Below are 20,168 nucleotides of genomic sequence, written 5' to 3'. Positions count from 1 at the left end.
GAAGGAACTGCTGACATTTCCCAGGGAACCACAGCTGAGCCTTCTCACATCCCCTCACACAAAAACAATGCAACGTGAAAATACTTTGTAGTAGAAATCCTGATTTCCCTTTGGAAGAACTGACACTTGCCTGGAAACTTTTTGACTTCATCCTCCACACCAGAAGAATATTTTTCCACAGGAGAGCACAGGTTTGCTGAAATATCTGTGAGGCTTTCTTGGATGCCCCCTGCATTTTTCCAGCTAAGATGGGAAAGAAAATGACATAATTTAGAATGAAACAGGTCACTGGGTGTTAAATAGCACTTCAGAGGAAGCCAATAACATGCCAAAGGGGGAGAACTTGTCTCCTTAACTTTGGACAACTAAAACTGAAAGGAAATAGGTCAAGATCATGCAAGGGAGCAGAGAGCTGGGCTGGACTCTGAGCTGCCTCTTCCACGTGCACAGGTTCATCCTTCCTCACCCAGGTTCATCCTTCCTCATCCCAAGTTCATCCTTCCTCACTGAAATTCATCCTTCCTCACTGAAATTCATCCTTCCTCACCCAGGTTCATCACTCCTCACCCAGGTTCATCAGTCCTCATCCAGACTCATCCTTCCTCACCCAGGTTCATCCTTCCTCATCCCAAGCTCATCCTTCCTCATCCCAAGCTCATCCTTCCTCACCCAAATTCATCCTTCCTCACCCAGCTTCATCCTTCCTCATTCGGGTTCATCCTTCCTCACCCAAATTCATCCTTCCTCATCCAGACTCATCCTTCCTCACCCAGACTCATCCTTCCTCATCCTTCCCCATCCCAAAGAGGCTTTGTGGAACAGACAACTGCTCACTTTCCACGTTTCACTGCAGGAAGTGAATTGGTGTCTGGCCTCAGACACGTGGTTTGTTGGCAAAGCACTGCTCACGTGCTCTGGGTTCTGAACCAGACCCTGAATCACGTTACAAACACTGGGCAGATGCTAAAAATAACCTAAAATAGAGGCTGCCACTGCCTGCCTTCACCAGGCTGGGAAGAGACCAGTTTGTTCTGTTTTCACCCAAATATTAGGGAACTTTAATGCAGTTAGGGCAGGGCAGGATTAGAACACCCATGTGCTCCTTAGCATCCTCCTGAATGCTGAGCAGGGATTATTTCTTTGGGATATTTCTTTCAGCGCCAGATTTAATCCTGTGGCCAAGCAGCAGGAACAGGAGCACGTTCAGAGTGATGGGTTTCACCCCCTTCCCAGGGGAGCAGGGCAGGGAACCTCCCAGCATGTTTTTGTGGTTTAATCCTTTCAAATGGCTGAAACCCAAAATCATAAAAACCCAAAATCAAAGCAACCTCAAAGGCAGAGTGCTCCGTTCCCCTTGGACAGCCTTCCTGATTTCATGGATTGGGCAGCTGGAGTTAATAAAGGGTTCCACTGCTTTGCTCCCTTCACTGCCTGTTTTTTGGAATAATTAAATATTTGTGTACTGCAGGGGCAAGGGATCCAGGGTCCCAGTTTACCTCCTGTGTTGTCACAGGGCTTACCTTACCTTATCTCTCTTTCCCTGCCCAAGCTTCCTCCCACACTTCCTCCCTGCTGCCTGCACTGAAGATTAAAGGTAAATAGGAAGAGATTTCTAGGAAGTGTCACTTTTTTTCTTTTTTTTTTTCCTCAGGTCTGGATTTCAGTCATGAACTGAAAGCAGCAGCTCAGCCCAGGATGTTTGGGTAGTAAACAAAGCGTGGTGGTATTTGGATAACAAGGAAAACATGATGGTCTCTAAAAGATGCACAGAATCTCTACAGTCACAACAAACAATTTTAAAATGATGGAGCAAATCTCAAACTTTTTAGAAAATTGTAACCAAGTTTCTACCAGTTTTAATTTACTTTTTGCCTGTGGAGCAAGGAGCAAATACCACTGGGAGCCAAATATGAAGCCAGGAATTCAAACAAGTGATGCTGCCTATGAAGGCTGTGGAATTTAACTTTCAGTCAGATACCTCATCAATATTAGCTATTATTAACTTTAAATTAGATATCTAATTAATCTATTAGATAATTATAGCAAAAAGGTAAAAAATGCAGCCAAGGGAGAATCCTCTGTGTGGCCTGAGGCTCAAAACTTCAGATGCAGAAGGCAAAATAAACACATCAGAACTGGAGGCAGTGATGTTTGGGAAACTTTAATCCAGTTAAGAGCATCACTTGTAAAGCTGGATGTCTCCAGGGGCTCATTAAGTGCATCCAAACTTCCTGCTCTCCAGGAACTCCCTGCCAAGGTGTTGCAATAACTTTTCCTGGATCCTGCGTGCAGCTCTGCTCTACCAGAAGCTGTCTCAGGAAGGCACATCCCATATAATCCCTTTATTTACTATCTCAGGGAATTCCTCTTTGGCACCGCTTCACACAGTTTTCCTCTATAAATTTAACTTTTTGAGGGCTGTTTGAAGGTGTCCTGCTCATTGTAGGTGGGTTGGACTGGGAGACTTTTAGACTTCCAACCTGAAGCATTCCTGGATTGGAGTTTATGATTTTAGTTCCTAAAATCAAGCTGCTCTTCAGGAGCTCTGGCAGGAGCCTCTCAGTGCTCAAAGGGAGAAATCCATGGTGCATCTCCCACTTCCCAGAGGAAATTTCCTTTCCCAGAGCCAAGGATGGATCCCTGCACGTGGAGAGTGCAAAGCTGCTCTTTCCATCCCCTCCTCTTTGCCAGTTCTTGCAGTTTTTTGTGTTTGCATCGGATAAATCCGACACAGATTTGCACTGACTCCACTCCAACTCAGACTGGAACAGGTTGTTTTTTCCTACTCTCAACTTGAAAATAACAACTCTAAGCCTGTCCTTAATCAAAGCTCAACACTCAGCTCATACAGAGAAGTGAAATTTGGGGGGTTTGTATTTTTAAATGCCTTTAGTGGCAGCAGGGCAGGAGGAGGAGAGCAAAGGGAGGGATCATCACCCAGTGCTCAACCTGCAGCTCTTCACCTGCAGCCGTGGGGAGAACCAAAATATGCACACACACACAGAAAAGCTGAATATTTTTCTCCTTTTCCTGTAAAATATTTTGTTGTGAACTTATAGTCCACCAGAAAACAGAGCTGGAAGGTGCAACTTTGATGCATTCAGCATCATAAAGCACTAATTCGGAAAAACTCATCATCCCCTCGTGAAAACTCAAACCCTGCTTGTAGAATTCATCCATCCCTACATCTAAATTAATCTTCCCCTTGAAAAAAGGAGAGATCTGTGGCTCCTTACCTGCTGGTGTGTTTTCCATGGGGCCCAGGTCTCCTGCAGCTCTGAGGTGTCCGGGCTGCTGGTCCCTTTTCAGCCCCAGGGAGGCTGAGCTCGGTGGCCCAGCCCGGTGGCCATGCCCCTCTCCGGGCTGACGTCACCCGGGCAAACCCTCCCAAAACTTCTGGAGCGATGACCCAACCTTGGAACAGCACCTACAACCAGCTGGCCCCGAGCCTGGGGATGTTTACAGCACGCTCTGGAGGGTTGCACTCAACTCTTGCAGATGTTCCCAGCAGGCAGCAGAGTTGGATGGGGTGAACCTTCACTCCTGAGAGGTGGCAAAGCCACTTTGTCCCTGGCCCAGCTTCTCCAGAGGGACAGCTCTGCTGCCTTGTCCCCATCGTGCCCAGAGCCTGACTCAGCAAATGCTCCTTCCTCTGCTCAGACAAATCCTGCACCCCAGCACCAAAGGGATTTTAGTTCTTCTTTCTCCTCTCCCCGTTGTTTTGAGAGGTTTTTTCCCAATTTCCACTCCTTTTAATTGCTTTTCCAGCAGCTGCTGCACAGCTGGAAGCAGGATGGAGCGTGTTGGGCGTTTAAAAACAAAACATCTTTCCAGTGGATCTGCGTTCAGAACAGGGGGGTGAGGAAATCAGAGAAGCCAGGGAATGCAAAGGAGCTGGGAGGGTGCATGGCCACGGGATAATTCAACAAGTTAAATGAATTTGACTGTCCCGGAACTTCCACAGCTCGAGGATTGTGCATCTGATTTGCAGAGCTGCCTCAAACCACAGGGTTGTTGCTTAACAAAAGGCTGGGGCTCTGCTGCAGCTGCTGATTTTCTCATTTTCAAGGCATGAGCTCATTTAGGAGAGGAGCAGAAGTGTTTTCCGGCATCCCTTCGTGTTGGGCAATGGGGGAGCAACGGGCAAGGCTCCTCGTGACTGCAGAGAGCCCATCTGAGTGCACCACCAAAAACCAGCACTTTTCTGACCAAAACCTGTGCCTCAGTGTGTGACCCAGCCATGCCTGACTGCACATTAGCTGCAGAAAAGACTTTTTCACAGAAAAATGACACCTGCTCCAAGCACCCCTTGGGGTTCCCCATCCTGCTCCTGGCCCTGCTGCTGAAGTGGGACCCCAGCCCCTCAGGGCTTCACCGATATTAATATTATCATATCTGCTGATATAACATTATTGTATCTGCTGATATTTTAATATCTGCTGATGTTTTTTCTGATTCATCAAATCCCCCAAGCAGATGCTCCAGAGGATTTCTGAGAAGGGGACTCAGGACCAGCCCTTGTATCTGCCAGGAGGAAGAGAGAGGCTGGGAAGGGAGCCAGACTCTTCCAGGGACACATGGCAAGCAAAGGAGAAAGGAACAGCAAGAGCTCCAGGAAGCCCTTATCAAAGGGAAATTCAGCATGTTAAATCAGGGACTTTCTGGACATCTCTTAAAAGAAGCATTATAAGAGAGCAAACTAATTTTACAGCTTAAAAAAAAATGCATGGCACACTGCCCTTCCACACCATCAGAAACAAGGGAGTATGAACTGCTGGGAACTGTCCCCAAGCTCAGATTAAACTTCTTTGGGGTTATTTCCTCTCCACTGAGGAGCTCAGGGAGCACAAACCCCTTTTACTTTGCTGCAGGCTGGAGGTGATCACCTCCTGCACCTCCTCAGCAGGGTCTGTCCAGGGAGCTGGCAGTCCCAGAGCACAGGCCAGGAGCAGACATGCCCTCCATCCCTGCAGAGCACTTTCCACATCCCACCTTCAGCCAAACCTCCCCCATTCCACTGCCCCTCGCCCCAGAGCCAGCACCCACCCAGAGAATTCACCTTGGGCACAGCTCCAAGCACAAAAATGAATTGTTTTTTTAAAACAGGGGTAATTTCCCAGTGGCTGGAGGTAATTCACCCCTGCAGATGGACAATGTGCCATGCCAGGAGCACGCAGCTGCCGTGGGGTCACTGCTCGCCCAAAGCTGTCGGATCCCAGTGTTGCAACACTGCAAAATTCCCCCAAATTCAGCTCAAAATCAGTAAATACTGCAGCCCCAGAGCCCTGGCCATGCCCACAGCCAGGGCCCCCAACACTCTGCCTGAAACTCTGGTGCACCCCAAAATCAGCCCAGGCTTTGAGAACCATCCCCATTTCCAAAACAACCAGAAGGCCAAGAGTTTAACAACCCAATCCATCTTTATTTTGGAAGTACTTCCAGCTGGGAAAGGAAAACTCTCACCTTTACAAGTACAGCCAAGTGCTGGAAGAAAGGTAAGTGTGTAAAAGGAGCTGCACATGGTCCAGCAGCAGGAGGAGTGTCCCAAGTGTGTCACCTTCAGGCTGACACCCTCTGCTTCTGCTGCCAGAGCTCTGCGTGTTGGCTGTGCAAAAAATCTCACTTGCTGAACAGAGATACTCTTAAATAAGGACATTTCTTGGGAACCTAAACAAAACCAGACACGTGAAACTCTCCATAGAAAAATACAACCTTGTCACAAGAGCACGAAGTGAAGGTGATCTCCAAGCTTTGGATCCACCACAAGAACCCTGCAAGGCAGCTCCAACCAGCTCACCTGGGAATGGTGACCCAAACTGGCTGGATTTACCCCAAATCCCCCCAAATCCAGTTTATCTCTGGGAGCACAGGCTGGGTGTGTGTTGGGTGGATGGGATTTGGAATGGCACTGATAACAGCTGAACAAAGAGCTTCAAATGCCAGGAATCAAGCTCTGCTGTTCCCAGGGCATTCCCTGGTTAATTTTGCCTGGTTTTTTCCCCTATTCTGACAATTCCAGACATTTTAGGACACTTTGAAACACTTCTGACATGAGGACAGTGATGTTTTGGAGTGGAATTTCGCCCCACTTTAACCCATGATGTCACCAGGTCAAACAGATCCCACCCAAACAGGGAATTAATTTAAAGAGCCAATTCTCTGTCCTTTCTGTAGCTGCACAAAAACCAGTGCCACCATCCACTGGGCTCCTCCAAGATAAACAACAGCACCAAACTGAGCTCATCTGGCTTCTAATCCAAAGTTTTCCCATCTGAAATGTGAGGAAATACGGAAACATCTGAAACAGACAGCACAGAACTATTTTACAGACAATTAACTCCAAGTGAAAGAATAAATTCAAGGCAGACACCAAGGCTGCTCACAGGCCACACTAATTCCTAAATCCAGGTGACAAGAATGTGCTGGATTGATGGGCAGGTGACACTTGGCTGAAACACCACTGTCAAAAAGACACCAAAGAAATGTGGGATTTGGGAAAAATGCGCTCAACTTGTACACACCTGCATGGGGAAGTGCCAAGAGAATTCTGAGTCCCAAATTGCTCCAAATAAAGGCAAAAGCTCAGAGCTCCCAGCCAGCAGCAGGGCTGGGGTTAAATAAATACAACACCTGAATTTGGGGGTTTTTGTTTCTTTTCTGACAAGTTTCACCCCTGTCAGGCAGTGCTGGAGCTGCAGTTTGCTTTAATCCTGTCCTTTTCATCCCTCACCTCCAGGTCTGTGCTTCCCTGGGATGTTCAGGGCTTTCTGCAGGGCTTGGGCTCAAATTTTAACTACAAACCCAAAGTTGTGCATTTCTGTGCAACCTATGGGTACAAAAGAGGAAGTCAAATTCTGCATAAGGAGTTCACATTTCCCTATATAAGAAACTGATGGAAACAGATTGTGGCTGAACACACTGATAAACTATTATCAGACATATCACACACATTATTGCCTGGTAATTACAAACAGCTTGGACACACAACTCCAACTTTACCCATTTTGAGTATTCTCAAGAAAAACCAAGGTATTTTCTAACTTTAAAGTGAAGATACATAAATGATATGACTTATGAAGCCAAGGTCTCAATAGAAACACATCTCTGTCTGTTCATTAAAGAGCAAAATGAACTGGGAACAATCTTTAATCTCCCCTTATAAAACTAAAAAAAATGCGATGATAGCTTTGTATAGAAAAAAACAAACAAACAAAAATTTTTCAACATACATCTGTCATATCTCAGGCTAAAGGACCACACAGTCTACTCTTCTTAGTGCTTCTATGCAAACCAAAGGCACCTTTCTTATGGGTGAGGCTGTGAATTGGGACCCTTTTATTTGGGGTTTTACAAAGGGGGTGACAGAATGGGCCCTGTGTTACTGACTGCAACCACAACAACGAGGGATTGGGAAACACTGGAGCTCATGAACGCACTGGCAAGGAAAATGCAACCATGTCCAAAGCACTGTGTGTGAGAGCAGCTGGCAGGACACACCTTGTCACAGCAGGGCAAGAATCAGACAGCTCTGAATGGAGACAGGGCAGAGCCACCTCCACTCTGTCCACCCCCCGTGCCCCCCAGCATGCAGGAGAAACCCCAGTGGCACCCACCTGGCAGCACACAGCCGCCAGCCTGCAGGGGAGAGGACTGGCAGTGCCAGCAGGTGCCAGCTGTGATCTGCAGATGAACATTTTCGGGCTGGTGGGATGCCAAGCCGAGCTGGCCGTGCAGTTCAGGACCCTCCTTGCAGAGGGCCAGGGAGTCTGCAGTGCTTTTCCCCCTCTCTTCTAAGCAGGTGCATCTTCAAAGCAGCAGCAGGGGTGGCTGGGCTGGTGGAGGAGCAGGGATGGGCGTGCAGGACGGGCAGAGTGCCCAGCCACGGGCACGGCCAGACCCTGCAAAGCCCGGGGCAGGACGCTCCAGCAGAGACTGGCTCTGCTCAGACAGGCTTTTCCTGAAGGACAGCCCAACCTCCTGCCCAGCAGAGCCAGGGGAAGGCAGCTGGGAGCTCCTGCACCAGCCACCAACTCCAGGAGATGCCGTGGCAGTGCCCTCCTGCCCAGCACAGCCCGGCAGCAGCGAGGGGAGGAGGATTTGGGGTCAGCCAGAGGAGCAGCGGGATGCTCACGGCTCCTGTGGCATTATTCCCAAGGCCAGGATGGTGGGACAGGCTCAGGGCTCCCAAACCCAGCTGTCCTTGCCCAGCCCAGCTCCAGGAGCAGAGGGAGGATTGGTGCTGGCACCAACAGGAGCATGAGGAGCTCAGAAAATGACTCTGTCCTCCTGCGTCCTCTCCCACCACAGGCTGCTGTTCAGGGTGCCAAAGCTGCTGTCCTCCTCCTCCTGCTCTTTAGCCAGCTCCACAAACACCTGGAAAACAGGGAGAACACCCCATGCTCCTTGTAGGAACCTCCTTGGTCACAAATACAACTCATGCTAAAATCCTCATGAGTATTCAATGTATTGCTTCATCTCTGAGCAAGACATTTCTCATTTTTAGTATTTTGAGGTTTTTCTCCTTACTCCTACCCTCCCCACCTCTTTTCTTCAAGAGCACAATGAAAGGGAAGTTCAACACTGAAGGACATTAATTGTCAGCAATAATTAATCCACAATAAGCAATTAAAAGTCTCAGTTTCATCCTCCTTCCAGCTACGAACAGCAAATGTCTGTTCTTGGAATAAATCAGAGCAGCTTTTCCACTAATATCACACATTTGCCTTCTTCCAGTCACTGCAGTTGGCATCTTATTTTTAGAGGGAAAAACAGGAATAAAGAGGAGCTGGAGAGCTGGCAGATGTGATTCACTTTGCAAAAAGGGAATTTAGTTTCCCAAAAATGCCCTAACAGGCATCAGCAAAGCAGCCCCAGTGGTCTGAGAGCAGAGCTTGGGGGATGAGCTGCCTGCACAGGGTCCATCATTATGGGATCATGGAATGCTGTGGGTTGGAAGGGACCTTAAAGCTGATCCCATCCCACCCCTGCCCTGGGCAGGGACACCTCCCACTGTCCCAGGCTGCTCCAAGCCCTGTCCAGCCTGGCCTTGGGCACTTCCAAGGATCCAGGGGCAGCCACAGCTGCTCTGGGAATTCCATCCCAGCCCCTCCCCACCCTCACGGGGAGGAATTCCTTCCAAACATCCCATCTACCCTTGCCCTCTGACACCTTCACCTGGCAGGGTTTACACTCAAAAAAACGGGTTTAAGCTCACAAACCAGAATTTAACACACCTGTTCCAGCGTTGCCTGAGAAAAGCTGTAGTCCTCGATGTTGAAGGCGTGTTTTACTGGTGAAAGAAGCAATAAGAACAGATTTAGGGACACTTCACTTACTCTTGACTTCCCAAGAAACAGAGTTGGGGACAAACATCAATAAAAGAAAATTAAATTAAAGAAATTTGGAACAGAAATGGAGGAGTGACAGCACATGGCAGAAGTGTCAGTTAGGGGACACAAAAGGATTTGTGTGTGTGACTTATGGCAAGTGCTTCATTACCTTCCTCCAGCTTGGAAAAAGAATGTGAAAGTGACTGTACATCTTCTTTAGGAATTTTATATGCCAAGATGGAAGCAAAACTGGAACAAAGAAGCAAAACAAATTTAGCTTCAAGCAAAATCACTCCAAGTACAAATATTAACACCCCATGGAATGGGTTTGAACTCCTTTCCTGAAGGTTTCTGCAGGCATTCTGACTGTCACAATCACACAGGAAGGGCAGGGATGCAGCTCCAGGGGCATCAGCTGAGACCACCTGAGTCTGTTCTAAGTTCATGCTCTTCCACTCAGATTCAATATTTTCTATTCTGCTTACTCATGGCAGGTTTGCTTCCTGGAGTTCCCAGAGTCCGGAGGGTTTGGATTTCAGCCGAGCTGGGAGGTTCCAGCACGTCCTGGAAGTTTGCATCACACAACTTTCCTGCAACCCAGGGAGCAGCCCAGGGAGCAGCTCTGCCCTGCACAGGGAGCTCTCCCCTCCCTCTCTTCCATCTCCCACATTTGAGGAAGGATCTCAATCACGATCCCTCAAGGATCCTGCTCTGGATGCCTGCAGTGCCCTTTGTGGAGTCTCCAGTTACCGAGCCAAACCCTCCGGCACAGACTCAGAGCTGCTGCTGGAACAGCAGCCAGCCCACCCTGCAGCTGAGACCCCCAGAGACCTCAGGCATTTCCAGGTAAGGGCAGAGAGTCAGAAACGCGGGTTTCAGCCCTTTCCCGGGGGCCCTGACCCGGGAGGAAGCTGTCAGGCAACAGCTATGCAGAAATCCAGTTTTGCTTCCTCCGCGCCAAACATCTGCGTGAGCTCCCGGCCCCGCCCTGCCAGCCCGGGCTCTGCTGCCTTCCAGATCCCTTCCTTTTTTTATTCCTCTTCTTTTTAAAGCTGTGAGTAAATATTTACATTCCTTCCTGGTGCCAAGGAGCTGCTGTGAAATCAGATTAATATCAATATTTTCTGGGTATCTGTCAAACCTCACCTTTCCTGGCGGTTGGCGTTGGGGAAGATGTGCAAAATCTGGCTCTGCAGATATTCCACCTGCTGCACATCTGCTGTTTCCCTTAGCTTCATTTCCAAGAAGTATCCTCTGCCAAATTTGCTCTTCAGGTGTTGGACAGTACCTATACACCTATAAATTACAGACAGAAAACACAAGTTTTACTCAAGAACAGCCTAACCTCAAACAGAACCTTTTCGCTGGGAAGGATTCATTTAAGGTACCAAATTTATCTTTATTTTCAGAGGAGTGTATCAGCACAGCTGCCTGTGCCCCCTGCCCCAGGGGGGATCTGGGGGTACCTGAGCTGCCCTGACACCAGGATGGCCACACGGTCACAGACAGCATCTGCCTCCTCCATGTAGTGCGTGGTCAGGATTGCTGCTCTCTCCTTGTTCTTAAAGGCTGCTCGGATTGCCCGCCTGCAAAACACAACCCAAACCACCCCTGGACAAATCCATCTGGCAGGGAACAGCAAATCCTGCCTCAGTAGGAAAGGGGGGCTGGGATAGACCCTCTGTTTATGGATTAATGCCACTCCCACTGCAACAATTAACACCTGAGTTTCCTAAACACAGCTCTAATCTGTATTCTATATTATTTTAAGGATTTCTTTCAACCTTCAAGCCTGTGGTTCCCAAGTTGTTCTGGGAGAGAACACAGCTGTGCTGCACCTGGCACACAGATTGGGCTGATGCTCACCTTCTTGTGAGACCCCCACCTGCAGTCCTGTGTCCAGCCCTGGGGCTCCCAGCACAGGAGGAGCTGCTGGAGTGAGTCAAGAGGAGACCACGGAGATGCTCCAAGAGCTGGAGCACTTCTGCTATGGACACAGGCTGAGTGTTGGGGGTGTTCATCCAAACAGAAGCTCCAGGGAGACCTCGGAGCCCCTTCCAGGGCCTAAAGGGGCTCCAGGAGAGCTGGAGAGGGACTGGGGACAAGGGATGGAGGGACAGGACACAGGGAATGGTTTCCCCCTGCCAAAGGGCAGGGTTAGATGGGATATTAAGCAGAAATTATTCTGCTTTTCTGGAAGATATCCCTGCCCACGGAGGGGGGTGGAACTGGATCATCTTCATGGTCCCTTCCAACCCAGCCCACTGAGTTATCCCCTGTCTGTGGCTCACGGAGGGATAGCTCAGCAGGGACAGCTGCCCCAGAGCAGGCTGGTCCCTGCAGCCACGGCCAGCACTCACCACATGTGCTGCTTGGCTTTGGGGTCCATCCCGGTGGAGGGCTCGTCCAGCAGCGTGACCCGCGGGTTGCCCAGCATGCTGAGGGCAAAGCAGAGCTGGGGGAAGGCAGAGGGGCAGGGTGAGGACAGGGAGGGTGCTGGGGACCCCCAGGGTGACCCCAGAGCCCCCCTTACCTTGCGTTTCAGCCCCATGCCCAACTTCTTCGTCGTCTTCTGCAGGTGGTCCTTTAAATCCAGAACACTGGCGATGCTGGGGAGGGAAGGACCGGGTGGGAGAGGTTGGGAGGGGGATGGTTTGGCTTCCCCCTCACCAGAGAATGCAAAACAGCTCCTTTTGAAGAGCTCAGTTACAAATATTTGTGTATCAAGTTTAAAAAAAAGCAGAGCAACAGCAGAATTGGAGCTTCCGTACTAAGCCACCTGTCCTGGAGGAGCCTTGGTGACAACAGAAACAGCTCCAAGCTCAGGACTCCCCATCCTTGCACCCTCCACAAAGGTCACTGTAAGTACTTTATAACCTTAGAAAAATAACTTAAAAAAAAACATATATGAAAATTAAAAATCCCAACTGAATTTTGTGTGGATAAACCTTCATCTCCTCATCTACAAATTCACAGTTGCAGAATTTCAACCAAGCTTAAAACCAAACTTAAATGGCAACAAAAACTGCAGTAGGAAAGGTGAGAAGGGGAAAAAAAAACCCAACAAAAAAAAGCCAAAATCCTTCCAAGCAATAAGGCTGGAGATAAAAAGAGCTAAAGCAACTTCAGTTCAAGCACAAAGATTTCTGTAATGAACTACTCACCGCTTGATGACCTCTTTAACATCAGGCTGGCTCATGCCTTTGATAGCACCATAAATCTCAAAGTGCTCCTGCAATGTGATATCTGGCCACAGAGGATTTGTTTGGGGACAGTAGCCCACGAATTTCACAGAGTCATCCTCACTGCTCAGCCCCAAGGAATCATCTCCCATCAGAACCTGTGAGGAAAATGCCCAGACCTTAATTCAGAATATTACAAATTTCCAAACTCTTTCTGCATGGTTTTAGCAGAAAACATTTGCATGGTTTTAGCAAAATGCCCTCAGAAGTGCTTGCAATAATAACAATAAAATTGAAATGTGGTTTGATTTTTTGTGTAACTGTAGCATGGAACATACCTGCCCACTGGTTGGCTCAATCTCTCCAACAAGCATATTAATTAATGTGCTTTTCCCAGCTCCATTGGGTCCCAACAAACCCAGGATTTCTCCTAAAAAGGGACAACACAAACATTGCCCACGAGATCAGATAAATGGTTCCAAGAGTTGTTTTTATAAATGAAACAACAGCAAGCAACTGAACTCCAACCTTTCTTCACACAGAGGGAAACATGTTTGGTTGCCACTTTCTTTATTTTTCTCCCCAGAAGAAATTCCTTCCTTTCATCAAACTCTTTGTGCAGGCTGCTGACCAGGATTGCTGGCATCTGGCAGGGAAGAGGGAGGTGGCTGCAGATCCCAGCAGCTCTGGGGAGCCCCAAATGGGGGGTCTGGGTTTTACCTCCTCGCTCCTGGGGCTGCTCAGGATCTCTTTGACTCTCAGCCTCTCTGCCTTCACATCCTCGTCCTCGTTCTCCTCGTGAGGCACATCTGGGAACTTCCAGGGCTTGGCTTTGGTAAAACATTTCCTAAAAGGGAGGAAAGCAGCACCAGGCCCCTGCTCAGCTCTCAGCTGAGGCTGGCTCAAAGGCATTTCCCAGAGCAGGAGGAGCTCAGGGACTGCCACTGTGTCACCTCCCTGCTGAGCTCTCTGTGGGGGTACAGCCTCCCTGGCTGTGCACTGGGAATGGTAATTCCCTTGTTTTTACATAGGGAATCCTTACAAAATTCCTGATTTTGCAGTGATGTAACTTGAGAGGAAATAAACCCCCCATTTCTGCACTTCAGTGACAATTTCTGATGGGATGTAATGAAAGAGATTTTATTCCTCCCACTGCACACCCCAGTTTAACCAGCACCAACACCTTCAAAACCAGTTTCTTTGGACAGTGTCTGGGATAAAAACCATCCAGGAGTCTCACCTGAAGAAGGGATCTTCTCTCACCGTCCTGCCCCCGTTCTTCAGCTCGAAGCAGCGCAGCAGCAACAGCCACACCACACACTGCAGGTAGGGCTGAGGCAGACAGAAACCACCCTGGTCACCAGGCAGGCTGGGCACCCTGGGGTGACCCCACCAGAGTGATGAGGGACAAGAAGCTCCAGCCCTGCCCCACCACACAAGTGTTGGTGTTGCCAAGAATATTAAATATATCATTGCATGCTGCTCAGCGGGTCTGAGGAGGCACAACCAAAGGGGTTTGGATTTAAAAGCAATTATTTGGGGTTTTTGTGCAGAGAAGGGGCTGTCCTTGCTCTGGAGCTCTTGCTCCATCAGCAGGGATTCCCATAACAATCAGAATTAACACTGGCAGTGTTAATCAGGCTATGGGGACAGCAGATGTTGAGCTGGTGGGCACAGCAGCTTTCCTGGCTCTGCTTGTGCTGCAGGCTCAGCATCAGAGCAAATCTTTACTGATAAAGATGATGGACAGAAGGGGATCCCAGCAGGAACCACAATTCCCTGCAGCAGATTGGGAATTTTCCCTCTATAAAAACAGAGAGTGCAAAGCCATGCTCACAGCCAGAACTGCCACCAGCAGCCGGTCCCAGGGGTCGTGGAATCCCCCACTGTCACTCTGGCCTTTCCATGAGACCTGGGAATTCAGGGAAAGGCATGGTCAGGTAAAGAACCATCTACAGAGACTCCATTTCCTGCACTCTGCTTTCATCTCATCCAGGCTCTGGTGCTCAAGCACTTCCTGAGCTCTGCAGAGACTCTCCAAAAGAAAACAACCCAACAGCTCCATCCAAAGCCTGGGGCTGCTCCTGCTTTCAAGCACCCACTCCCAATCAACCCTCATCCCATCCCTGGCTTTGCTCACTGAGGAACATCTGATTTTCCTTGGAATATCACAGAACCATGGAATGGTTTGAGACCTCAAAACCCCTCCCAATTAACCCTCATCCCATCCCTGGGTTTGCTCACCTGATTTTCCTTGGAATATCACAGAACCATGGAATGATTTGGGACCTCAAAGCCCCTCTCATTCCATCCCCTGCTGCTCCCAGCCCTGTCCAGCCTGGCCTTGGGCACTGCCAGGGATCCAGGGGCAGCCACAGCTGCTCTGGGCACCCTCACAGGGAGGAATTTCTTTCCAAAATCCCATCTAACTCTGCTCTCTGTCAGCTTGGAGCCATTCCCCCTTGTCCTGTCACTCCACCCCTTGTTTAAAGTGCCTCTCCATCTTTCTTGTAGGCTCCCTCCACTCAGAGAAAGGAAATTTCATGGAAAACTTGCTGCTTTCCCCATTTCAAAACCAAACCATTTCACTTAATAGGAAAAAGGTGATTTTTCTCCATCTTCACGTGTTAAGTGGCTACAGAGGACAACCCAAAGACACCAACACAACCCCAGCCACCTCCAAGGGCTCTGGAAAGGAGCCCTGCAGTCCCCTTACCTTTATAAAACAAATCAGGCAGCCAATAAGGGGATAAATAGGAATGAAGATGGAGAAGACATAATGCAGGATGGTGGTTACCAGGTAATGGTCCAGGAAAAAGGACACTTCAGTGACAACTGTGCAGAGCAGGGCTGTCTGTACCAAAGAAAAGGGGGAAAATGTCCATTTTCATCCACTTCAGACTCTCTAAGCATAAGTTAATTAATTTAAGGTATTTTTTCTTAAAGCTTTTATCACTCAGGATATGGCAGTGAGTGAGACATTGGTAAAAAATTCCCATTTTCTGTGCAATAGGGACACACAGCTCCACAAAATAACTGGGATTTTTTGCTGTGGCTTTGGAAATCACCAATCTTCCCACTTATCCCAGCTCCAGGCCAAGTCACTCACCACTGAAAATATAAATGACCAAAATTCCTTCGTGTTCTGGACTTTTTTGAAGGTGAAGGAGACCACGTAGGTGAAGAGCACGACTGAGGGGACGTAACCAATCAGGCAAAAAATCTGCAGAGACAGGAAAGGCTCCTCAGGGAATGTGCAGCAGGAATTTTTATGCATAAGGATCAACTGGAATTACCTCAGTGTGATACAGAACTCTGGATTTATCTTTGTCACTTTATCTGATGTATTTTGCTGCCTTGGTGCATAGATATTGTATTAAAGACATAAATTAAAGAATGTGTGGAGAGGCAAAAACTCCCCTCCACTTCAGCTTCCTTTAAACTCTTTCCCATTTTTATTGGTTTTTTTTTTGTAACACAGGCTCCCATAAATGCTGACCTCAAGATTCTGCCAAATAGTAAGAACTCCACCATGGCATTTTTGTAGCAATTCAAACAAGGGTAGAAAAGCAGCCCTGCAGTCACATCCCAAACCTGATTAACTCTGGAAAAGCAGCTGGGAAAAGCTGATTCCTCTCAATTCCAGCCAGGATCACAGGGAGGCCTGCTCTGAATATCAAAGACATGAAGCCTGGTGGTGTCCTGCACTTAATCCCATCTGCAGCTCTCTGCAGAGATGGGCTCTGCCCAAAGTCACTGTGCCCTTGCCATCAGCAGCAGCTGCCATCACAGCACAGAGCACAAACAGGCTGAGGCAGCAGGAAGAAAGGAGCATTTCCTGGGGAAATCCTGCAGGTTTAAGGATCAACAAGGCTGGAAAAGAGCTTTGAGATGTGAGTCCAGCCTGTGACCAAGCAGAGCCCTCCAGGGACAGAGACTCCAGCACTCCCTGGGCAGCTGTTACTGCTGGGTCAGAGGTGACACAGAGGTGGATCAGAAGGCAAAGGGGTAAAAATTCTGTTTATTTCATCCTCTCTTCTTTTATAGCTTAGTTTGCTACAGGTGGACTTGACTGGTCATTTAATTAATACATTTCACTTGATAGCTTAATTAACAAGGCACCCATTTGTAAACAATCTTATGAGAAAAACAGATTATTACAAAAACACTACTTGTAGGCTTTTTTTAATATTTGGTTATCATTGTTTATTTTTAGCTCTCTAAAGCTTCTCAGGTCGATTCTGGGAAAACTCATTTAGCTTTCTTTCTCTCTGACCAGGCTGTCACATCCACAGGCAGCCCCTTCTCAATCCCATCCCTCAATTTAACCCCAAGGTCAGTGACCCTGATCCAGCCCAACCACACCCATGGCAGATATTTAAAGCTGACACAGCAGAAATAAATGAGCATTTCCTTGGAAACCCCGGTGGTTAAAATCCCCTTCCAGTCCCAACCACCCTTTCTGTGAAGCAGTTCTTCCTGTGTCCAACCCAAACCTGCTTGATTTTATTTTATTTTATTTATGAATGAAACTTCCAACTTGGAGCCATTTTCCCCACGAAAAACTTTCTGTCTTTGCTCCAGCAGCGCTTTCCTGTGCATCCATGGGGGAAATTCAACTGGATCAGGTAAGGGAAATAAAAGCCTTGTAGAAAAGAAGGCAGCCCTGCTGTCAGCCCGGCCCAGACTCACCACAGCCAGGAACTTGCCCACGTAGAAATAAACGCCGTAGTGGAAGGCAAAGAGGCTGCCAATCATCAGGATGAGTATGAAGAAGAACAGAGGCAGGTCCACCACAGCCTGGCCAGTCCAGTAAGCTGAGGGATAGAGCCCTGCAATCTTCAGCTGGGTGTAAGCCTTGATCTGCAGCAGGGGAAGAGAACACAGAGTTAATCAGGTGTTAATTACAATTAATGTTTTGTGAATCCCCTCCTGTGTTCTGCCATTATTGCCAAGCTTGGCTTGGCACAGAAAAGCTTCTCCCAAATCTGCTCCAGCTTTGGCATCGTTTTAAACCCCTCTTTGGCTCTTTCCAAAGAGGAAATCCCAGGATTTTTAAGTCCCTGTGCCTCTCTGCACGGACACCTGGGTGTTACCTTGTGGTTTTCTGCGTTGTCCATGGCGAAGTAGGGTGGCATCCCAGTGATGATGATCCCCAGTAACACGGCTTCAAAATAGATCTCCAGCCTGAAAATTGTGTCTGGAAGATCCTGGGGTAGAGATCAGATTTATTCAATGCCAGAATGTGACCAAAAAATGCTACATTAGGAGTTGGAACACGGCTGTGAATGCTAAAATGGAAAGTCTGTAGATGTCAAGATCACCTGAGCTGCAGCAGGAGGAAAAACACTTGTGGAAGTTTTGGGAGTATTTAGATGAGGAATAAATAATAACTAAAGAACTTTTCAGAGCATTTATCTCCTGCAGAAGGTTCTCTCCTCTCCCAAAGGCCTCTCCAGCTCTGCACAGACCAAGAACTGCAGGCAACCTCCAAAAAACTCATAATGAATTAATTCACAGGACCATGGAATGGTTTGGGTTGGAAAGAACCACAGGGGTCATCCCATCCCAGCTCCTTCTACCAGACTGGGGTGCTCCAAGCCTCACTGAACCTTTAATTCCTTCACATCATCCTCTTTCCAAGCCCCTGCAGAGCAAAGTGCCAGCACCTTCCACACCCCCTAAACCCTGCAGGCAGCCCCAGCCAGCTTTTCTCTTGGTTTGTGCGGTGCTCCTGCACTCCCCCTTCTCCCCAGGGATGCTTTGCCCTCTCTCCAGGGTTCCAGGGTGATTTTTTGGGAGCTGCTCACCTGAATCAAGGGGTTGCTCCAGATCTGGATGCTCTCAGTCACATTCAAACTGCGCAGGAGGAGGTTGCTGACAATGTTCATCAGAACTGGCAGGGAATGCACCATGGTGCTGTTGAATATGATGTTGAAAACATAATTCTAGGAAGAAAAATACGTGCTGCATTAATCCCTCTGCTCTGAGAGGGCTCTCCTTAATTAAACCTGAGCATTGGGATAAATCTTTGCATAATCAAGTGCTTTGCAGGAAGCTCTGGGCTGCTCAGGGTGCTTCTCACACACTGTCTCATTCAGGAAATCAGTCCTGCCTCAGAGAAGGAACTCCTGGGAATAAATTCCCAGCATGTTTCACAGAGCAGTGACAAATGGCACTCCAGACAATTACAGTCTGGGAAACAAAACACACGAGGAGCTGCTCTGGGATGATCCTGCTCATGGGTTTAAAACCAGACAGGCAAAGATGTGCAGGAGCTGCACTGTCACTCTGCTGGCAGCAGTGTCAGGGAGTAAAAATGGGGACAAGAGCCAGAGCTGGCACACTGTGAAGCAGTTCCCTTGCTGGGGATTAAATATGATCCCAAAGTTCAGATATTCCTGTTACTGTGAACACGTACAGCCCAAGAAACTGATTTTTCTTTACACATGAGAGCACCATGGAATTATATTTCTGTCAAATTGTAATTCAGTCAGTATAAATTTAAAAAAAATCATAAAACATTCCTCTGCCAGATGTCTTGTGAAGTAGAATATTTCTCCTGACTTTCTGTGTCCTTGTGGGGAAGAAAAGGGGATCAAAGTTTGATTGGCTTATTGTAATTATATAATTATATCATTATAATGATTTAATTATAATTACGGAAGAACATGTATTTTGCTAATATTTCCATTCTCTCCTCTTTGCAGCCTCTTGTATAAGCAATATTATAGGCTTTTATTTGATTCCATGACTCCAGAGCTGCTTTTCAGGTGAGAATTTCCCAAAGCAGCCCCAGCAGCTGCTCTTTGGGCACAGCCCAGCCAGTGTGTGCCTTACCTGCCTGGACTGGAGGGCAAACACGTTCAGAGCTGCACTGTGAGGGGCCACTGAGACATAATCACTGTCATTGAACATCTCCCAGAGGATGTTCATGCTCCCCAGGGAGTGCACAATATCACTGATATCCGACTCTGGGGACAGAAAACAACACGGAATCATTTAAACTGGAAGAGACCTTCAGGATCATCAAATCAATTTTCCCCTGTGCTCAGCACTGGTGAGGGCACACCTCGAGTGCTGTGTCCAGTTCTGGGCCCCCCAGTTTAGGAGGGACATGGAGGGGCTGGAGCAGGTCCAGACAAGGGCAAGGAGGCTGGAGAGGGGCTGGGAACACAAACCCTGTGGGGAGCCACTGAGGGAGCTGGGGGTGCTCCCCTGGAGAAAAGGAGACTCAGGGGTGCCCTCATCACCCTGCACAGCTCCTGAAAGGTGCCTGTGCTCAGCTGGGCTGGGCTCTTTCTCCAGCAGCACTGACACAACCAGAGCACACAGCCTCCAGCTGCACCAAGGGAAATACAGGCTGGATATCAGGAAAAAGTGTTTCACAGAAAGGGGGATAAAGTTCTGGAATGGCTGCCCGGGGAGGTGGTGCAGTCCCCATCCCTGGTGTGTTTAACAAAGCCTGGATGTGGCACTGGGGGCCAGGGTTCAGCTGAGGGGTTGGGGCTGGGTTGGACTCCATGGTCTTTGAGGTCTTTTCCAACCTGGTGATTCTGTGAATTCTGAAATCGAGCCACTTCCCACCCCTAAGCCATATCCCTGAGTACCACATCTCCCTGACTTTTAAATCCCTCCTCTTCAGCAGCCTGGAGTA

The 20,168-nt window shown here is 48.4% G+C and overlaps 2 protein-coding genes across 2 annotated transcripts in view; both read right to left on the bottom strand.

Annotated features, from left to right (window-relative positions):
• The window catches only part of LOC121363451 (ATP-binding cassette sub-family A member 9-like), a 32,505-nt gene extending 29,163 nt beyond the window's left edge, over positions 1–3,342 (bottom strand). The window contains exons 1-2 of the mRNA XM_041485807.1: positions 3,237–3,342; positions 131–243 (exon numbers count right to left, since the gene is read on the bottom strand). Of these exons, the coding sequence (XP_041341741.1) occupies positions 131–243; positions 3,237–3,255 (132 nt within the window). The 5' untranslated portion in view covers positions 3,256–3,342. The remainder of the gene's footprint in view (positions 1–130; positions 244–3,236) is intronic.
• Positions 3,343–5,401: 2,059 nt separating this feature from the next.
• ABCA5 (ATP binding cassette subfamily A member 5) overlaps positions 5,402–20,168 on the bottom strand; it is a 37,591-nt gene continuing 22,824 nt past the window's right edge. The window contains exons 22-40 of the mRNA XM_041485677.1: positions 19,352–19,485; positions 18,322–18,459; positions 17,608–17,721; positions 17,204–17,374; positions 15,621–15,734; positions 15,228–15,365; positions 14,349–14,423; positions 13,752–13,843; positions 13,232–13,358; positions 13,040–13,157; positions 12,850–12,941; positions 12,494–12,669; positions 11,863–11,938; positions 11,690–11,784; positions 10,796–10,915; positions 10,476–10,625; positions 9,499–9,578; positions 9,234–9,289; positions 5,402–8,373 (exon numbers count right to left, since the gene is read on the bottom strand). Coding sequence (XP_041341611.1) covers positions 8,266–8,373; positions 9,234–9,289; positions 9,499–9,578; positions 10,476–10,625; positions 10,796–10,915; positions 11,690–11,784; positions 11,863–11,938; positions 12,494–12,669; positions 12,850–12,941; positions 13,040–13,157; positions 13,232–13,358; positions 13,752–13,843; positions 14,349–14,423; positions 15,228–15,365; positions 15,621–15,734; positions 17,204–17,374; positions 17,608–17,721; positions 18,322–18,459; positions 19,352–19,485 — 2,174 coding nt within the window. The 3' untranslated portion in view covers positions 5,402–8,265. The remainder of the gene's footprint in view (positions 8,374–9,233; positions 9,290–9,498; positions 9,579–10,475; positions 10,626–10,795; positions 10,916–11,689; positions 11,785–11,862; positions 11,939–12,493; positions 12,670–12,849; positions 12,942–13,039; positions 13,158–13,231; positions 13,359–13,751; positions 13,844–14,348; positions 14,424–15,227; positions 15,366–15,620; positions 15,735–17,203; positions 17,375–17,607; positions 17,722–18,321; positions 18,460–19,351; positions 19,486–20,168) is intronic.

Source organism: Pyrgilauda ruficollis, unplaced genomic scaffold, assembly GCF_017590135.1.
Source record: "Pyrgilauda ruficollis isolate IOZ18807 unplaced genomic scaffold, ASM1759013v1 scaffold72, whole genome shotgun sequence".
In the NCBI taxonomy this organism is placed as follows: Eukaryota; Metazoa; Chordata; class Aves; order Passeriformes; family Passeridae; genus Pyrgilauda; species Pyrgilauda ruficollis.
The sequence above is the reverse complement of the archived record's forward strand: the minus strand, read 5'-3'. Positions and strand labels throughout refer to the sequence as shown.